We start from the raw sequence: 19,338 nt of genomic DNA, 5'->3' as shown, positions 1-19,338 counted from the left end.
TTTTCTAGCGACTGTCCCGGGTTTGAAAAGCGCTTCTCTAGGAGGAAGCACCGCGCTGGAGAGCCGGCCGGGGCTGGGTTCTCGCGCCCCAAGCCGCAGGGCTACCCCAGTAGGCGGTGGCGGAGAAAGATTGGGTAGGTAGCGGGAGGGTAGCGAGGGGGAAGCGCGCTCGGGTTGGGCGAGGCGGGGCGGGCTCAGGCCGGGTTGGGGCGGGGCGGGGCAGGCAGGGGCGGGGGCTGCCGGGCCCCTCCCCGCCCTTCCCCTCCCCTCTTCTCCTCCCCCTCTACCCTGCTGCCTCAGCCTGGGCCGGCCGGCGGCCGTGCAGAAGCCGAGACGCCCGGCTGAGGGAGCGCGGCCAGGGCCGGGATGCACGCCCCGCGCGGCGCTCCACGGCCCCCGCTCCGGGCTCCGGGCGCAACGAGGCTTCATGGGACGTAGCGGCGGCGGCGGCGGGGAAGGCAGCGGCGCGGGGGGCCCGGGGCCGGGGCTCCGGGCGCACCTCGGGGCGCTGCTCCGCGCGCCGCCCCGCGCGCCGCTGCTGCTCTCTGTGCTCCTGCTCGGCACCTACTTTTTCTATTGCCTGTCTGGCCCCTGCGCCGCTGCCCGCCCCCCGTCGCAGCCCGCCGCGCCCCCGGCCACCCGCACCCCGCAGCCGCCGTCCTGGGCGCCGCGGCCCGGACGGCTTCTCCCAGCGGCGGCAGCTGAGTCGGAGGATCCTCCGGAGCCCGACACGGAGCGCGGCGGAGCCGGGGCTCCGCGAAGCCCCGGGACACCCGGCGGGGGCGGGCTGCCCCTGGCCAGCAGTTTCGGGAGCCGGCGCTTCCCGCAGGCGCTCATCGTGGGCGTGAAGAAGGGTGGCACTCGAGCCTTGCTCGAGTTTCTGAGAGTGCACCCCGACGTCCGAGCGCTGGGTGCCGAGCCCCACTTCTTCGACAGGTGCTACAATAAGGGGCTCGCCTGGTACAGGTAAGCGCCCCGTCATACTCTCCTGCGAGCCTGGAGCAGGGATCTTAGACGGCCCGAGTCTGACCGGGGCGATAGTCACCCTGAGGGCAGCTGGAGCTCCTGACCCTCTGCGTCCCCGGTAGCTTCCCTCCATCTAGGACACTTTCCCCTTCTCTCTTCTCTGGGACGCCCCTCCTTTGAGATGATGCCCGCTCCTCTTTTACTTGGTACTTCTTTTCACTTTGGTACAATTCTTCTTCCACCTCAGCCTGGAATCTTCTTTCCTCCTTCTAGCCAGATCTTCCCCTACTTGGTGGGGAACTGAGGCCTTCTGTTTTCCCCTTTGTAGCTTTTCGAATAAGAAAAATGAACTCCGGCACCCAGAAGGACTTTTGCCCCTCATGTCATCCCCCCACTTCCTTCCCCTGCCTTTCTTTTTTGAGGAAAGAGAAAGCCCTCAGTCTCCTTTGTAACTAAGGCTACTAAAAAACCGTTTTCAGGGTTTGTCACAGGCAGCAAAAGTAGGGGGTTGGTAGGGTGTTGCCCAGAAACTTTGAGCAGCTTTGAAAGAAGTGGGTCCCGGCCTTTCTGTAACGGCTTTTAGCGAACTGCCTGAGAGAGTATGGCATCTCGGAGACCCCACCCTATGGGGCCAAGTCCTTTAGAAAGGATTGTCTTTGCCCGGGAGGAAGGAAGAACTGTCCTTGGGGACTGTGACCCAATATCTAATTAGGTCCGTGTGGAAACTAGGGGAACAGTACGACCTCCAGATTTGGCTTTGGAATAATTTCTAGATGTGTGTTGGGGGGTGTTTGCTGTTGAACCCTTGAAACTAGCCCAGACTTAGAATTAGGTGGGGATGTAGGCTCAGGAGCCCATCACCTCCCTAGCTTTGGTAGGAGCTTAGAAAAGGTCACTGAAGATGGGACAGGGATATGAGTAAGTATGGGGGGTGGGGGTGGGGGGGAATCCATGACAGCAACAGTAGTCCTGTAAGATCGGGGCTCAGGGAACCAGATTGGTTTCTAAGGAAAGACAACTAAGACTTGAGACATAGAAAGAGATCTCCTTTGCTTCTATATTGAGCTTGTGACCAGAATTCAATATTGTGAGTCTTTTGGTTTCTAAAGTCAGAGTAAGGGACTGGCTGAAGGTTTGGGAAGGGTAAGGAATGGAGATGGTCTTTTATATCTTGGAGTGGTATGAACATGTTTCCTATTAGCTGGGAAACCCCAAAAATGCAGAAAGCCAAGAGTGTGCCAACTGGCAAAATGGCCAGGAGTTGCCTCTAACAGGCACAGTATACACCAAGTTGCTTGGATGGAACTTGGGGAATAGTACATTAGATTGGGCACTGAATAGGAGGTATATGTCTGATTTTCTTTTTTTCCTTTTTTTGTGTGTCTGATTTTCAAACTTTTACCTCTGCCACTTGATGATCTGCTTGACTTAATCCCTCTAGCCTTTAATTACAATTCCTCTTATAAAGTAAGAGAGTTTTTAGTAGATAATCTGTAATTCTGTGCTTTTGGATGGGGAGGGGGGCGAATCTTCTCTTTTGACTGACTGTATTCGCTATATCTTTGCTGTTGGCCTGTTGTAGTTTATCTGAGACCAGGAAGCAGCCCAAAAGGAGAATCTTCCCATGACTGGAAGTCTTAACTAACCCTTTCTAATAGGGAAAGACATTGTGTTTGGGAAAGCGAATAGACTCACAAAGCTTAAAGACCTTCCCTCTTGTGCTAAACCTGCAGGGAGCCGCCCTCCCTGTTTGCCAGCTCTCAAGGCTTCAGGCTTTGTGAACCACACAGACGGGTGTCTCCAGAAGTTTCAGGGTCCGAGTGGACATGATAGGAATGTTTGGGAAATGAGCCTTCTCTCTATTCACTGTTAACAAACTCCATCAGGGCTTCGAAAGTTTGGGACTTTGTTTTGTGGGGTGAGCAAAGACCTTTGGAATCTTGGGGGGAAGTTGGGGAGCGTAAATGAAGTTGGAGCATGAGAACAATTTGTGTTCTTTGCTAGTGCTTTAGCATCCCCCTTTCTCTTCTCGCCCTGTCTGCTTTTTTCCCCAGAAGAGGGACTTGGGACAATATTACTGTCGAAATCTGTCTCATGGCAGTTAGCAGGAAAGGGTCCCAGAACTCCCTGCTGACTTCTTTGACACAAGCAGAAATTAAGTACTGTTGCTGGAGGAAGCAGCTGGCCCAGTATCGAGTGAATGAGCTTATATGGTCCTGGAACTAATGCCACAAAAATGACTATAGGCCGTGACCTGGAATCTGCCCTCTCGGTTTTCTAATTTCCAATCCCAGATCTGGATGTCAGGTACATAACCCTAAATCCTGCCCATTTTAGATTCTGGGGCTTTACAAGTTTATGAGCTTTGGGCCATGGGCGCGAGGAAAAGTTGCAGGCAATCCAGGGAGTGATGTCACAGATGGAAAACATCCTGGGAAGGACCCAGAAGTCTTGGTATAGTAGAAAGAAGAGAAGAATTAGCATCAAGATAACCTGAGCTTGAATTTTAGCTCTACCTAGTACTTGTGAGGAGGACCTGGGTATTTCACTTTTCTGAACCTCAAGTTTCGTTTCTGTAAAATGAGAATGTTTCACTAGATGGTTTCTAAGATTCCTTCCAGCTCCCGTTTCTGTGATAAGCGTGTTGACTAGTGTTTTAATTAACAGAAAAGAGGTAGGTAGAGTGTCTGTGACTGTCAGATATCCACAGATAGACCTTGCAGATTTTGGCTTTTCCCTTTTTCCAGGCCTTAGCTCAGACATGTGTATGTGTCTATCTCCCCGTTCATCTGTCTTTCAGTTTTGAGAGGGCTAGAGCCTGGCTTGGTTGTTCTGAACATTGTGGCCCTCCCCACAAGGTAAAGTGAATCAAGGAGTTGATGTGGGTTTGAGGGAAGGCTGCTTGTTGTGTGTGTGTGTGTGTGTGTGTGTGTGTGTGTGTGTGCATCCGGGTGAGCCCCGCTCCAATTACAGGGTTACTCCATTAGCTTCAGGATTTAGTGTTATTGGCAGCTGGAAAGTGGAATTAAGGAGATGCCTCCAGGAGGGAGGGAAATTGAAGCCTTGTGATCTCTCAGATGGAGACTCAAACTGTGGAGACATTCTGGTGTCCACCTCCATCACTGGTATCTCCTTGTTGTCCTGAGTTCTAATAGGACACGGTGTATCTGCCAAGAAACACAGCGATCTCCTCTCTGAGAACAGGGCCCCCCTCCCCACCAAGGTTTTTCTTCCTTTGTACTCTCCTAACAGTCAGACCATAAAACTATATTAAATTGACTCTAATTAATCTTGAAGGTTGGACTATCTTATCCACGATCGGATTTATCATTATAAAGGTAGCTCATATGTGTCTAAACACTTTGCAATTTACAAAATGCTTTCCTCACAACAACTTTCTGAGACTTACTCTCTTGGAGTCCATTTTACAGATGAGGATGTGAACATTTCTGGAATAAACATTTCTTTTTTTTCATCTCCAGCACCTAGAACAGTATCTGACACATAGTAGGTGCTTCATTGTTGATTTGATTGAGAAAAATGAGGTTTAGAGGAGAAATTCAGTGATTTCTTAGTACCACACAGTAAATGTTAGATTTCCTGACCGCCCCCCCTCCTGTCTTGTGTTCTTTCCTTTGTACAGTTCCGGGCCAGTTTCCTTCTGATCCCTTCCTGAATATGCTTTAGACCCATTTCCTCTACGTTGAAAATAAACTCCTAGAGGGCAGGAATGACTTCATTTGAATGCACTGTGCCTGGCTTTAGGCTGTGGAAAAGTTTGTGGAATTGGATCCAGTTGGAAGCATTTCTGATGATAATTAACCTGAGAGGCACCGGGAGGCTCCCTTTTGTGCTTTCCTTTTAAAGCTGGAAAAAGGCTATAGGTGGGAGAAAAGTCCTTGGATGGGAAGTCTGGGCATCCTCTCGGCAGTTCTGCTTTACTCTGTGACCCTGGCCTAGTCAGTTCCCCTAAGAGTTCCTGTCTCCCCTTATAGCAAAGGATCAGATGATCTTTAAGGTCCCTTCCAACTCTGACAGTCTGATTTGTAGATTGTCTGCCTTTCTTCCTCCCTTCCTCTCCACCTCCCCAAGATAAATGACTGTAGTTTTTTTCCCCCTAACCCTTTAGCCCTTGAGTTTATACTGATAGTGATATAGAAGCCTTTTTTTTTTTTTTTTTTTTTTACTGGTTCCAGGTTTATGTATCACAGCCCAATCAATCTCTTAAGGGGTGTCCCTGAGTAGGGGCCTCTCTGGGACCTCTTTTAGGCGGAAGAGAGGGTCAGAGGAGACAGTTTTTAGCTTTCAGGAAGCAGGTATGTCTGTTCAGGAGGGAACAGCTATATATCCCCCAGCATTCTACTGGCCCATGTTCATGGAAAGAATCAGTTCCCTATTCTCAGAATACTGGGCTTCTCTGGAACTGGGTAGGGAGAAATTTAGAAATAAGTATTTCTGCTTGAAGATACTGATGAAAATTATCTTGGAGAGTCTTTTTATTTAAAGTCAATCTTATTTTCAATTGTGAATTCTCTCCGTCTTTCCTCTCCCTCCCCTTCTTCCACCTATTGAGAAAGCTAGAAAAATAAAACCGTTACAAATATGTATAGTCATGCAAAACAAATTATTGGGGAATCTTTTATGTAGGGTAGGTAAAACCACATTGCTTCTGCATAATGAAGAGCTGGTTCCTGAGAAACAAAGCCCTCTATATACATTCTAGACTTTAAGAATGGCAGATCTCAGAAGGTCCTTTGGGGTCATCTGGTCCAATTTCCTCAGTTTATAGATGGCAAAACTGAAAAGGGGAGAGAAGTTTATTAGCAGGTCACACTGAAAATGAGACAGTTGGAACTAGAATTTTTAGTCCTAGACAAAAATTCTCCAGGAAGTCTCTGGTTTTCTCCAGAGGTACTGATATTCCCTATACCTTCTTTCTCTTCCTCCCCATCAAACAGATTTTATTTCAGCTATAATACAAAGTAAGGGATCTCTGAGACTTTAAGCCAACCTTCCTATTTTCAGATAAAAAATTGAGGCTCAGAGTTCAAATGGCTTATCTAAGATAGTAATTAGGAATTAATTAGGAAAAGGAAGAGTTGGAACCTGGAACCCAGGTCCATTTTAATTTAAAGAATTAGCATAAAACGAGATAATTTGAAGAGTTGGGATTTAAGCCAAAGGTTGAAAAGCTGCTATCTCTTACATATGGATGAATAAATGTCTCTGAAATTCCTGCCATGATCCTGTTGGTGCAAGTGAAAAAATCCAAGCCTGCCAGCTTTGGCAGGCAATGGAAAGCCACTGGGCCAGGACCTTATTTATTGATTGAAACACAGTGTCAATAACCACTTTGGCCCCCCAGGGAGTGGTCCTGTCTCTAATGATCTTTGTCCCATTTTGAAATAATTCTGTTGTCTCTCCAGCTCTTTTCTTTCCCCTGAAGTTAAGAAAATCTCAATGGCTGTCCTAATTTCCAAGAGTCTTGGCTAGTCTAATAGGGTCTTTAGATGCCTGAGCTAAAGTGGATTTTGCTACTTAACTCTGCCCAGGAATCCTGAAGCAAATAATTATAGCTGCTCACCCTGAGGAGGAAGTAGGATAGAGCAGGAAGCTACGGGGAAGCCTGAATGTTAATTGGAGCCCATATTTAAGAGCTTATTACTGACCTTTGAGAAGTTTTGACTGTATTAAGCTTGGGTGGGGATTGAGAACTTGGCTAATGAAAGGGTTGAGCAAAGGCGCCTTAATACCAGGGTTTAGCCCTAAAACAGTTTTCAAAGAGCCCTTAGAATCCAACTGCCTCACCCTGCTGTCTTGCTGGGAGCCATTTGGAAGGATAGCCTAGTGGGGGGGGGGGTGCCGCCCCGGAAAGAAGGTCCTTAGGGTGAGGGGGCAGGGACGTGGCCGGGGCTCAGGAGGGAACAGAGGCCATCTCTGTGGAGCCTCCCAGGGGTTCGTTGTGCTGGTACTTGTTGGAGCGGGGAGAATAGGAGTATGTGTGATTGTGGCTATGAGAGTGTGAAGGTGTTCTGTGAGTGCTTTTTTTCCTTAATGTGTTTATGTGGGTCTGTGAGTTCATAGTGGGGTGTTTGTATGTGGGTGTGAATGTACTTGTTGGCAGGGACGGTGTTTGTGGTTGGAAAAATGTAGTTTTTTAGTGCGTTCAACAGACTTGAGATATTTTCACCTTGTAATAATAATAATATCGAGTATTTATATAATGGTTTATATTGAAAGTTGCCAAGTGCTCTGTACGTATCATTCCATTTGATCCTCACAACCACCCTGCAGGGGAAGGGGGTTGCCCAGAGGTGCTCGAGGAGGGGCTGAGGGATTTGAACTCGGGGCTTGCTGAGAAGTCTGATCTACTAGTCCGGCTAGCCGGAGGTGGGGAGCGAGAGCAGCAGCTGCAAGAGGGTGAGCCGGACTCTGCCAGTCCCCCGGCCCTGTGCTGCCCTGGAAGAGCCGTCTTATTTTAGCCTTTTTCTGAGACAGGATAGAGCAGATGATGGGCAGAATTTTGCCCACAGGACAAGCCCCCCGAGTCCCTGGAGGCTAATCTTGTGCATTTGCCTCCAACCTGCAGCATCAGGGTCAGACCCGAGGGGGTCATGGGGAATCCAAACTTCAGGGAATTGATGAGGGGAGGAGAGAGAATTGCATTAATATAGTCATTGGTCACTGGGGTCTTATTAGTAATCAGCGAGCCTTAGTCTGCAGGGAGCAGACATGTGACCTCATTAAATGCCCCTACTGATGACCAGGGCCTATTGATTCATGGAGCGGGCTGGAGGTCATCCCTGTTCCTCTCACCTCAGCTCCGGCCGAGCAGCGGAGCTGGGACCCAGAGCGGCTGCCGGGAGGCTCCCGCGGCCCGCGCGGTACCTGAGGGGGCCTCGGACCCCCACGTGTTCGTGTGAGCGTGGGACTCCTCCCGGGGCTCCCCTGAGCACACGCCTGTGGCTGCTGCCCGCTCTGAAGTCACCATTGTAATCTTCTGCTCTGTGACCCTTGGCTAATTGGAACAGCTTCAGAGGGGGCAGCTGTTGAGTGAGGCGGGTGGGGGGGTGGCCCCCCAGGGAGCAATCCTTCTGGATGGGCACCATATGGTAGAGCCACTGGGCTGCATGCAACAGAGATAGCCCTGGGCGCTCTCTTCTCACGGCAGTGAGTTACAACCCTGGAGACCTTCAGGGGAGGGGGCTTGGGTCAGGGGAGGGGACAGGGCTGCGCGGGGAGAGGCACAGAGGGTCTCAGGTATCCAGCGGGCCGTCGGCGGAGAGAGGGACTCGCCCGAGCTCTTGAATACTAGTCCCTGGTCCCCTGTCTTAAAAGGCGGACTTCCCCTCTCATTCCTCTCCTCGCCTTCCCACCCCCGCCCCTACCCCTTCCCGGGGAACTGCTTTTTCTGTGTGCAGTGACCTTCCCTCCATCCTTCTTTCTGTCCTTTCTTTTTGGTTATTCAGAGCTTCTGGGGGTGGGGAACAGAGTGGGGTTCCTTAGGCCTCCAGCCCAGCTTGTGGGGGCAGGGCTTTCTCCTTAGAGAAGGGCCTAGAGTATATTTGAATTCAGGCTGGACTAGGGGTGGAAAGCTGCCCTTCCCCCTCCCACCCCCACATGTCCCCTTCAGGACCATTTTTCCTCTTCTCTCCTTTCTTCTTCCTGCTGCCCCATCCCCAAAACTAGAAGCAAGGGGAGGGGCGCGGCCACAACACTGGGGCCATTAACCAGGCTCTAGAAGGGTGGGCGTGGGGTGACAACCTCTAAGAGCCTCTCTTTCCCTCTCCAGCCTCAGACTTAGCCCGTCCCCACCTCCTCCAGGTTGGGTACAAAGGCTCCTGGAGCCCCGCCAGAAAGGACCTGACGCCCCCAGCCCGAGAGGGGTCGGGGGCCGAGGGGGACCTTGGCCCAAGCGGGCACCTATAAGCTGCTCATCCGATTTACCTGAAGTTCTTTTTCGGAGCTATAGAGTAGATTTTGTGCTCTAAATAGTATGATTGGATGGCTCCCGGTGGAGGAGGGGATAGGAGAGCACCCTCCCTTTCTGCTGCTTTGTTCCCTGAAATACAGGCCACACCCCTCTAGGGGGACCTTATGCAGATGCAACTCCTCTGGTATTATAGGGTTTTCTATGCTATTCAAGTCTGTCTCTGAGTCTCAGACCCGAAGCCGGCCTAGGGGGAGGGGAGATGATGGGGGAGACGGGGCTATTTATCTGTAATGAGGATGGTAATCCGGGTCCCACCCAGCTCCCAGGGTTCCCTTCCAGGATAAGGGCCATTTGTTAAAATGGTATCGATTACCGCCGTCCCGGCGTTAACTGGGAGAGGTCCCGGGGCAATATCCCAACCGGGCCTTTGTAGCCTTGGTACCCCCGGAGTGATGGAGGGAGCTCAGTGGGCTGGGGTCAGAGATGGAAATCGTGGCTCTGCTGTTTATTAGCTGGATGGTACTGGGCAAGTCAGTTTACCTCCGAGGGCTTCAGTTTGCTCCTATGTAAAATGAGGAGCTTGAGAGTAGATCTCTGGGGTCTCTTTCAGCCCTAGATGTCTAAGAGTCTTTTGAGGGAGGGACGGTCCATTCTACCGCCTGTCTGGGTAACTTATCTGGACGGTCAGGCGAGACTGAGGGAGCAGTTGGTCGCCTGGGGCTTGATGAAAGCCACAGGGAAATGCATACCAGATGTGGATCAGCAGAGATAATTTGTTAGACAATTTGTTAGATGCTGGTTGTATGGGGGTGTGGTTCCCCTTCAGTCCTCTGGACTCAGACCCCGGCCCCCTCCCCAAAGGGGAGGCAGGAGAGGGGCACGGCCGGGACCTGCTAGGAGACAGGGTCTTAGATAAAAATGTCTGTCCTGCTTTTATCCCCCCGGACAGGGAACCGAATTTACCCCAATGGGAGGTGTGATGGGAGGCGATTATGTCCCTTTCCCCTTTCCTCCTAGGCCTGAGAAGCCTCTTAACTGGGGCCCCACCAGGGGGAAGAAGCGTGGAAGGAACCCTGAGTACTGTTGGCGTAGGATTAGCTGTGCCCATCTCCAGCCTCCCCCGGGGGAGATATTCCTCCGCATGGAGGAGGCCCCGTTTGGAAGCAGAGCCCTTTATTGCAAACTTAAAGCAGGCCCCGGACCGGCCTGCATCCGATACGAGTGCCGAAGCCTGTAAAAGTGGTTTTTGAGATGGACGGAGCACTGTAGGATTGTCACAGTGCTGGGAGCCTGGGGCAGCAGTTGGATTGAGGGGGGCTGAGGAATTACTGGGGGGGACCATCTCCCGCTCTGGCCTCTGTCCCACGTTGAGTGAAGGACCAAGAGGGATCAGGGAAGGGAGGCATCTGGATGCTGAGTATCTTGCTGAAGGCTGGAGTTTCCTGAGCAAGGAGTAGGGTCGGGGATGGAAGTGGATTTGGGGAGGAGCAATATTAGTCCCTCGAATTTAGGACACCCTGAATTAGTTTTAATGGGTCAGGAACCACAAACATTTGGTTCTTCTCTAACCCAAGGCCCATCCTTTTCTCCCTCCAGCCCTTAAGCCGTCCCTCAAAGAACCGAGCCGTGACTGTGCCGGGGAGACTGGAAACAGAGCAGCAGACTAGGAAACTTCAGAAGCTGTTTCTGATTAATTTCCCCTTTCTTGTCGATTTTTCTTTCCAGAAAAGAAGGGGGGAAGAGAGAAGGGGGGAGCTGGTAATCTATCCGGGTTTGAAGAGGGTAATCGGTTTTCAAATAGGCGGGGAACGGAAAGGAAATCCCTAGCCAGTTTCAAGTTGTAGCCGACCCTGAAATCCTGCAGGGCTTCCTGGAGCTGGGAGCCCGGCCGCTGCCGAGGCTGGCCCTTTGTCCGGAAGAGAAGGATTTAGCAAAGCGATTTTCTGATCTCAAAGTTTGGGAGTCAGTTTTTCTCCCTTGAATTCTTCCCCTGACCCCCAGGACTGGGGAGAGGGGAGGGGAAGGTGGCTCCGGGGAGATGCTGCTTTGTTTCCTGTTCTGGGGCCAAGTATTCCCAGGATCTCTCCAACAAGGCAGACTTTTTTCCGCTGGGGGTGGGGGTGGGGAAGGGTCTCTTCCTGAGTACTGCTTCAGAGGCAGCATGGGAAGGTGGGCCAGCCCCGTGGGACCGCTTCTAGACCCCAGGTTGATTGAAGATGAGACTGAGCTAAAAGGTAAAGTTCCCATTAGAGCTGTGTATGATGGGTTGAGGATTCACACCTCTTAGAGATAGAAAGGGGGGGGACCACTAGCTTTGGGTTCAAATCCAGCCCACTCACTGTCTTCCCTGTGGGATCTTCAGCAAATGACATTTCCACCCTTTGTGGAAGGTGACAGCCTCTGAGTCACTTTTGCCTCAGAAGGCAGTTCGGCTGTGATTCTAGTGAAGGTGGTAGAGAAGGGCGAGGTCCCAAAGGCATCGGAATAGCCAGCTTTTATGGTGGGGGCCGGGCAGGGGCGACCCACATCCCCAGCCCCCAGGTGTGGGCTCACCTGGCAGAGCCCAGCAGAAATTCTTCCAGACGGGGTCATTGAACAGGGTGGGGGTGGAGAGACCCAGGTCACAGCAGCACATGCAGATGGTCTAATAGCAGGGGGTGGAGGGGGGGGGGTCTGTCAGAATCTGGGATTCTGGGTCTGGGATGGATCCTCAGGAAGCAGTCTTGGGTAAAATGAATGATTCTGGAAAGTCTCGAGCAATGGCTTCATTGTGGGCTCGGGGGAGCTCCCTGGGGCCTTCAGTTGTCTTTGTCCCTCCCATTCTGGGGGTCAGTTTAGTAGCAGTCTTGTCAGTTGTCTCCTATTTTTTTTTTTGGATCAGTAAAAGGAAGTCACTCTAAGTAATTGAAAAACCAATGAAGGTCCCCAGAGAACCGATAATGAAACATACCTCCCAACTCATGGCAGAGGCCAAAGACTACTGGGGCAGAATTTTGTGTACATTGTCAGATGGGTTCGCTTAATTGTTTTTCTTGGTCAGAGGAGGGATTTATTTCTGTCTTGGGGGAGAGTTTAAATGACTGTGATAATAAAGAGAATAAAGAAGCGTCACTGAAATATTTTTTTAAAAGTTGATGAAATCTCCTCCCCCCAAACACACACACTAACCCATTTTGCAGATGCTGACCCAGAAGCAGATAGTGAGGGAATCCCACAGGATAGAGCTAAGACCCCTGGCTGTGCATTCCCACACCTCTTCCTAGCAGCTGGGCTGTTCTTTTATCTCAGAGGTTGAAACTGGTGACCCTAATGATTTGTTTAGTATCTGAACACCCAGGGTTCCTCCCAGCTTCCCACCACCCTTTTTTTCTTTTTCTAATCCCCCACGTGCCCAGACTGAGGGTAGGGAAGCCTCAGTTTCTCCTGTAAGTCAGTCTCTGGTATCCTGCCCCTTGCCAAGGGCCCAGAAAGGAAATTCTTCCAAATAACCCGTTCTTGGAGTTGTGAGGTTTGGGTGGAGGAGTCATAACCCAGTGCTTGACTGAAAAGGGAGAAGGATTAGGAGACGGAGCCCCCTACTCAGATAACCAGTGCTGTTTGTCTGCTGTGTGAGAACCTGGGGCTGGAAGGAAGGCCCAGCTGTCCCTGGGCCCTGGATCTGAGGGGGCCTAGCCCCCTCCCAGCCCTCTCCTGAAACAATGGTGCTAAATTGGATCAGAAACAAATCCTTTCTGGCCTCCTCTGGAGGGCTGTTTAGAGCCAGAGTACAGAAATGCTTCTTCTGTCACCCGCCTCCCCCCAATCCCTTGTGCTGTATTCCAGTCTCGTTAGAAAGCATTCCCTGTGAGCACTGGGGCTACTGCTGAATTGGGGGGTTTGCTTGGGGGGAGAGAAACAGGCACACAGTTTGCTGAATGCTTCTCTGGTTTAGATTAAGAATACTAAAAAGAGTTGTTTATTCTGGGCCCGTCGCCCCCACCCAGCTTCAGCTAGGAAGGGCTCCAAGTAGGATGTGGGGGGGTGAGGGGAGTGGGAGGAGGTTCTAGGGAAATCTCAGTTGTGAAGTGAGACTCACTTCTTCTCCTGGTCTTAGTCCTTGGTTCCCTCACCTGTCGAAGTCTCATCATTGATCAGTCATTGAATAGTCAGATCCTGAAATAATAAAGCTCACTTGGTAACTTTATTTGTGAATTATTCATTAATCTCATCCTGTGTGCAAAAAAAAAAAGGTGTTAAATTTACCTAGTGGAGCTTATCTTTTAGTGGAGAGAAGACACCAATATAGATAATGTACAGTACCATGATTAATATGATGAGTGCATTAGAGAATTACAGAACAAAGTGCTATTTGAGGCTTGGAGATGATGGGAAAAGGCACTCATTTATATATGAGACATCAGGGAAGACTTCATGGAAGAGGTGGTATTTGAATCCAGCTTTAAAGGATGGGCAAGGGAAGAAGGTGGGAATTAAAGCACAAGGAATAGTGTGAGCAAAGGCAAGGAGACAGGAGGGCATATGGCATGTTTGGGTAATAGAGAATGAACCCATTTAATGAGAGCATAGAGTGCAGAGGGAAGTAGATGTGTAAGGCTGGAAAGATGGAATAACTCCAGCCCATGGTGGGCTACTTGAGGGCTAGCTTGGGCAAAGGAATTTGAACATCATTTGTGAAGCAGTGGTGGATCTGGGATCATTTAATATTTTTGAATAACAGATTTAGGATGCAAGGACCTGATCCTTATGCAGATCTCCATGGAGCCCAGGGCTGGATAAATCAGCATTTGGGCTGCTCTAATATTTTGTTAATATCTGTGTTTGGCATCTATCACCTCATCATTTTTTTTGTGTCCCTTTTTTCAACTTGCTTAATTTTCAAAAGTTATGATTCTTAAAATTATTATTATTTTTTTGGTGAGGTAATTGGGGTTAAGTGACTTGCTTAGAGTCACACAGCTAGGAAATATTAAGTGTCTGAGGCTGGATTTAACTCTATCTACCATGCCATTTAGTTGCTCCCTCCTCTTTTTAAATTTATTTGATTTGGGGAAAGTTTATAATTTTCTAAGGAAGTCTGGGAATCACAGGAGCACAGAATCCTTGAAAGAATCACAGGTTCATATTTAGAGCTGGAAGGGATCTTAAAAGCCCTCTAATTCAATCTCCTTACTTTACAGATGACAAAAGAGCCTCAAAGAAGTCAGTTGACTTCTTTGATTGAAAGGCTACTACAGTTCAGAGATAAGATTTGAACACAAGACTTCCTTTCCAAGCTCAGCACATTACCCAGAGAACCCCTATGTTCTCCAAAGATTACCTAATAGAAGGGCAGAGATATTAAATTACTTTTCTTAGCTCACCCCGATAATAGTAGTAGTCAGAATTTGAACCCACTTTCCCAGCTTCAAATCCAGCACTTCCAAATAACTGGGAGCTGTTTGCTCTCCTCCTTTACAATATGGAGAGAGTGCTGGAGGACTAAGAGACGCTAATAGCCAGCCCTTTTCACCCATTTGTTTTCACCTTAGGAGAGTGGCTGTTTTTGTGAGTTATTGTGCCAAACTGAAATTGAACTCAGGTACTTTTGGGGGAAGAACCTTTTGAGTTTGTTATGTTTTTAAACTACAGGTTTATGAAAGTCAAACTCTGTTTTATATACTATATCGCTATATAGAGCCTATTTTTGGGGAGGGGTTTAGGGGGAGGCAGAGTTGTGACTTGCTTAGGGGATAGAGCTAGGACCCCTTGGGCATTCCCTCACAGCTAGTAAATGTCTGAAGCTAGATTGGAATTCATGTACTCCTGACTCTCTCCAGTGTACCATCCAGCTGCCCCAGAGGCTCACTTTTGTGCCTCATTGTGGTGTGGAGGTGATTCTGGTTCCTTGTTCAGTGGAGCTGGAAGATCTTTGAGTAAATCTTTCTCAGTGACACATTGAGTCTACTGGTCCAAGAACAAATATAGCCAGGTACAAAAGAACTCATTGGGAAGAACTGGCTGCCATGGCAACCCATGGAACAAAATACAAACGGGTCCTTAGTCCTATGCGAGCCATGTTATTTTTCTATGGTACCAGGGGCAGAGGGGAGGAAATGATGACAGAGGATACTTTAAAAAATGCAAGCTTAACTGTCGGTACAGACATTATTGTCCACTGGCCAGTGATGACATTCTTCTAGGAGAATTGAACCACATCAGTATTGATGTTCTTTGATAAACAAAACCAGAAGACAAGGAAGTTGTAACTAAACGAAAGGAAATATGGCTCTCAGACTGTCCCTGGAGAGAGACAAAGAGCTGGTTTCATCTAGCACCCAGAGGAAATGAGAACCATCGTTTTGTGGGACCCTTGGATTCTCTTGTTTCTGTGTCTATGATGACCATGACTAAAAAAGACCACCTTGAAGATAATGGCAGTTTGTGTACCAACATCAGTTAATGGATAAAGAAATTCGGGATGAACTTGACTAGATTGTTCAAATCGAGTTTGGTAGTTGGTGACTTCAGTGTGGACAGGGGAGGGTGTCCAGAGGGAAAAAAGTGTGTTGAACAATGTCACTTAGGTTTGAGGGGTGAAAGAGAGAATGTGGATGTGTGAGAAAGCTCTGGTACTTCTCTGAACAGTTTAATGTTTTCTTCCAGAAAAGAGTGAAGGCGCTGAAAATGATGAGCCCTGAATAGTATCACAGGAAATGAAATTGACTATATCTTGAGAGACAGGAAATAATCACTTAGTGCTGTCTCATTTAGTCCATTGATTAGTCAGAGCAAGGGTCAAAATCAACACCAAATTAGAAAAAGGGACAAAGATGGAAAGATACTGGGGACAGTCTCAACCTAACTATTCAAATGAGCAGTCAATACAAAAACACAAGGGGGTGGGGAGGTGTTAGAAAAAGGCAAAGAAATTGACCTTGACTCCGACCTTTTCCTGTAAAAATTTAACCAATGTAAAACAAGCACTGGAAGGAGTTCATTTTTTAAAATGACTAAAAAGTGCCTCAGGCTGCAAATGTGGGACATCCTTGCCCAGTAGAGAGACATGATAATTTAATACTAGTGTTGCTGCTGCTTCTATTACTAGCATTTATACAGAGCTTCAAGATTTCCAATCTATTTTACAAATATTCTCTCATTTTATTTTCACAATACAAGGAGGTTAAATGCTATTATTATTCCCCCATTTTAGTGATGAGGAAATTGAGATAGAGGTAAGTGATTTGCCCAGTCACACAGCTGGTTAAGTGAGCCTGAATTTGAATTTGATTCTTGATTCTATCCATTGAGCTTCATTGTAAAACAGTTTGGAGGAAGACCAACCACTAGCCTCATGGCTTTGTAAAAGCACAAACGTAGGCAGACCTAAGTCCAGAAAATGTGGTGTTAGACCTGAGTCACATTGCCCCCAAGAGTGTTCCAGAGATAGCATGGTGTGATAGATAAGGTTCTGGACTATGCCCTTGCAACCACGCACAAAACTCCAAAAAACAGCACACATCCCCTTTAGGGTTCATAGTGTGCTTCCTTTACAACAGATGAGTCCCAGAGAAATGAAATGCTTTGCCCAAAGAAGCCCAGCTAATGAGTGGAGAAATGAGATTAGACTCCTAGGCCCAAGGCCACTGTTTTTCCCTTTATACCAGGTTCTGCTGTTTTCCCCACAGTTGCCCAAATTGTGTCAGTCGCTGCCCTGCCAGCCCCCATATATAGGCTAGAGGAGCCTGTCTAAATTGAATCCAATAAATATGTTTCAAACACAAAGGAGATCAAGGATTTAGCCTGTCCCCTTTTCCTCAGATGATCCAGTAAAGGAGACTGAGATGGGGTGACCCTCAGGGCTTTGAGGACTGGCAGCAGAAGGCACATGTAATATGCCCACGTACCCCTGCACAAACGCGTATCCCAGGGATATCTGTTATTAAACACTGGGGCTGGTGAAACGGGACTGGGGGGTACTGGCAGTAAGCATGTAGAGCAACTAGAGAGCTGTGTGACCTTGAGCAAAATGGTTTCTGAGGTCCAGTGATGGTTGAAACTCCAGGGACTCTCTGGACAAGAGTCTTTGTCCCAACAGAGAGAAGACCAGTGGAAAGTGTAGGATGACTTCAGAATCCAAGGACCTGGGTTCAAATCCCAGCTCTGTTACTTAGTGTCTGTGGAATCTTGGATAAGTCACTTAGTTTTGGAGGGGCCTCATTTTCCTGGTCTGTAAAAATGGGAGAATTGGAGGAGATGATTTCCAAGATCTCTTCTAACCCTATTTCTATTTTGCTGCTATACTTGGGAGCCTGCGGGTATTGCCTGCTCCCCTTTTCCCCAAGCTCTGACTTTGAGAGAGGGTGGGAGGGGCAGAAACCCCTCTGAGGTTCTTCCTGTCCAATCCCTTGGTTTTTGCTACTGGAGAATCCCAAACTGAACTGGGAACAAATGTTTTTTATAGCTGATGTTAATCTTATGCTTTAAGGTTTGTCAGATATCTCATGCAAGCATTTTCTCCTTCTGACAAACTGGTGAAGTAAGTACATCCTACAGGTCTTCCTCCTCCCATTTTGCCAAGTGGAGAAATCAAGACTTGGGTGAAGTGACTCACCCGCTGTCACACAGCTTGTAGGTATCTGAGGGGGCTTCCTCTCCGTTCTCTCATACCCCTCGATGTAGGTCTCTCTTCACCTCATACCCCCTCATTCAAGCAACTCTAGTGGCTCATTATTTATAGGATCAAATATAAAACCTTTCTTTGGCCTTCCCCCTCCCCAGGCAATTGGGGTTAAGTGACTTGCCCAGGGTCACACAGCCAGGAAGTGTTAAGTTTCTGAGACCAGATTTGAACTCGGGTCTTCTTGACTTCAGGGCTGGCACTCTGTCCACTGTGCCACCTAGCTGCCCCCTCTCTTTGGCTTTTAAGACCCTTCATAGACTAGACCCTTCCTACCTTTTCAGTCTTCTTACATCTTACTCCTACAATGACACTGACTTCAATGTTGCTCATCCATCTCCTGCCCTCCACACTTTGAGTGCTCTTCCTCCTCACCTTTGCTTTTTCTGGTTTCCTTCTAAGCTCAGCTAAAGTCTCTCCTTTTGTATGACTACTTTTTCCAGTTCCTCTTATTGCTAGGGCCTTTTCTCTGGGATTATCTCCAAAATATCTTGTATGTATTTTCTAACACAATTTGCATGTTGTCTCCTCTCATTATCCTCAAATGAGATAATATTTAGAAAGTGCTTGGCACAATGCCTAGCACATAGTAGGCCTAAATCTTTCCTTCCTCCCTTCTTCCCTCCTTCCCTCCCTTCCTTCCTTGTTTCCTTCTTTCCTTTCCTTTTCTTTCCTTCCTTCCTTCCTTGTTTCCTTCTTTCCTTCCTTCTTTCCTTCCTTCCTTCCTTCCTTCTTTCCTTCCTTCTTTCCTTCCTTCCTTCCTCCCTCCCTCCCTTTCTTCCTTCCTCTTTCTCTCTTCCTTCCCTTCTTCCCTTCCTCCTTCTCTCTCTCCTTCCCCCTCTTCCTCCCTCCTTCTTTCCCTGCATCCCTCCATCTTTCCTTCTGTGAACTCCTTCAAGTTCTGAGACTTTTCATTATAGCAAGCTGCTTCTCAGATCATAGACTGGGCAGGCATAGGCCAACTGTGGTCACTGGCAACTAGAAAGTGGTGTGTATAAACAGACTTTCCATAGGTAAATAGAGGAAACAGGAGCCGTGGTTAATATCCTTGGGGAGCTCCCAGAATGGAGAGGATGGAGACATGGTCGTTCCTGACCTGGGAGGGGATGTATGTACATGCACATACGTGAGATAGAGAGGCAGAGCCAGACAGAGAGAGACAGAGACAGTAAGATAGGGACCAAGAAATAGAAAAAAAGACAGACAGAGAGCAAGACAAACCAGAGACAGAAACAAAGAAACAGAGAGACAGGCAGAGACAGACAGACAAAGCTCAAAGAAAGTTCTTTTTCTGAGAGTTCCCCAATAGGGGATCTCTTTCTAGCTTCTATCTCTAAATGTGATTACAGACATGTGGAAAGCCAGACTACACAGACTAGCCAGAGGTAAAATTTTCAGAATTTTTTGCTGGCCTTTTTCCCTGGACTAAGAAGGTGTTGTTCCAACAGGGTTAAAAGGAAATTTTGTGATGTTGTGAAACAAATCTTTTCCTGGGAGTCTGGAGACCTGGATTCTAAGTTCCAAGTCTGTCAGTAACTATGTAATTAGTTAAGAAAGAATCAAACTAGAGATGATCATTGAACTTAGAGCTGGAAGGATATTTGGGTGACTCGAGTTTAAATCCTTCATTTTATAAATGAGGAAACCACACTGCAGGTAAATGTCTGCCCAGGGGAAGCGAAGCAAACTTACAGTATGGGATGAAATGGGGAAGCAGATCCATATCCTGTCTCTGGGAATCTCAGTTTGTTGGGGCAGGAGGAGGAGACTTGTACCCATCCAT

At 48.4% G+C, this 19,338-nt stretch overlaps 1 protein-coding gene across 1 annotated transcript in view; it reads left to right on the top strand.

Moving 5' to 3' along the window:
- The first annotated feature begins 336 nt into the window (after window positions 1–336).
- HS3ST6 (heparan sulfate-glucosamine 3-sulfotransferase 6) overlaps window positions 337–19,338 on the top strand; it is a 34,961-nt gene continuing 15,959 nt past the window's right edge. Inside the window, exon 1 of the mRNA XM_051969473.1 lies at window positions 337–966. Coding sequence (XP_051825433.1) covers window positions 428–966 — 539 coding nt within the window. The 5' untranslated portion in view covers window positions 337–427. The remainder of the gene's footprint in view (window positions 967–19,338) is intronic.

Source organism: Antechinus flavipes, chromosome 1, assembly GCF_016432865.1.
Source record: "Antechinus flavipes isolate AdamAnt ecotype Samford, QLD, Australia chromosome 1, AdamAnt_v2, whole genome shotgun sequence".
NCBI lineage: Eukaryota > Metazoa > Chordata > Mammalia > Dasyuromorphia > Dasyuridae > Antechinus > Antechinus flavipes.
The sequence above is the reverse complement of the archived record's forward strand: the minus strand, read 5'-3'. Positions and strand labels throughout refer to the sequence as shown.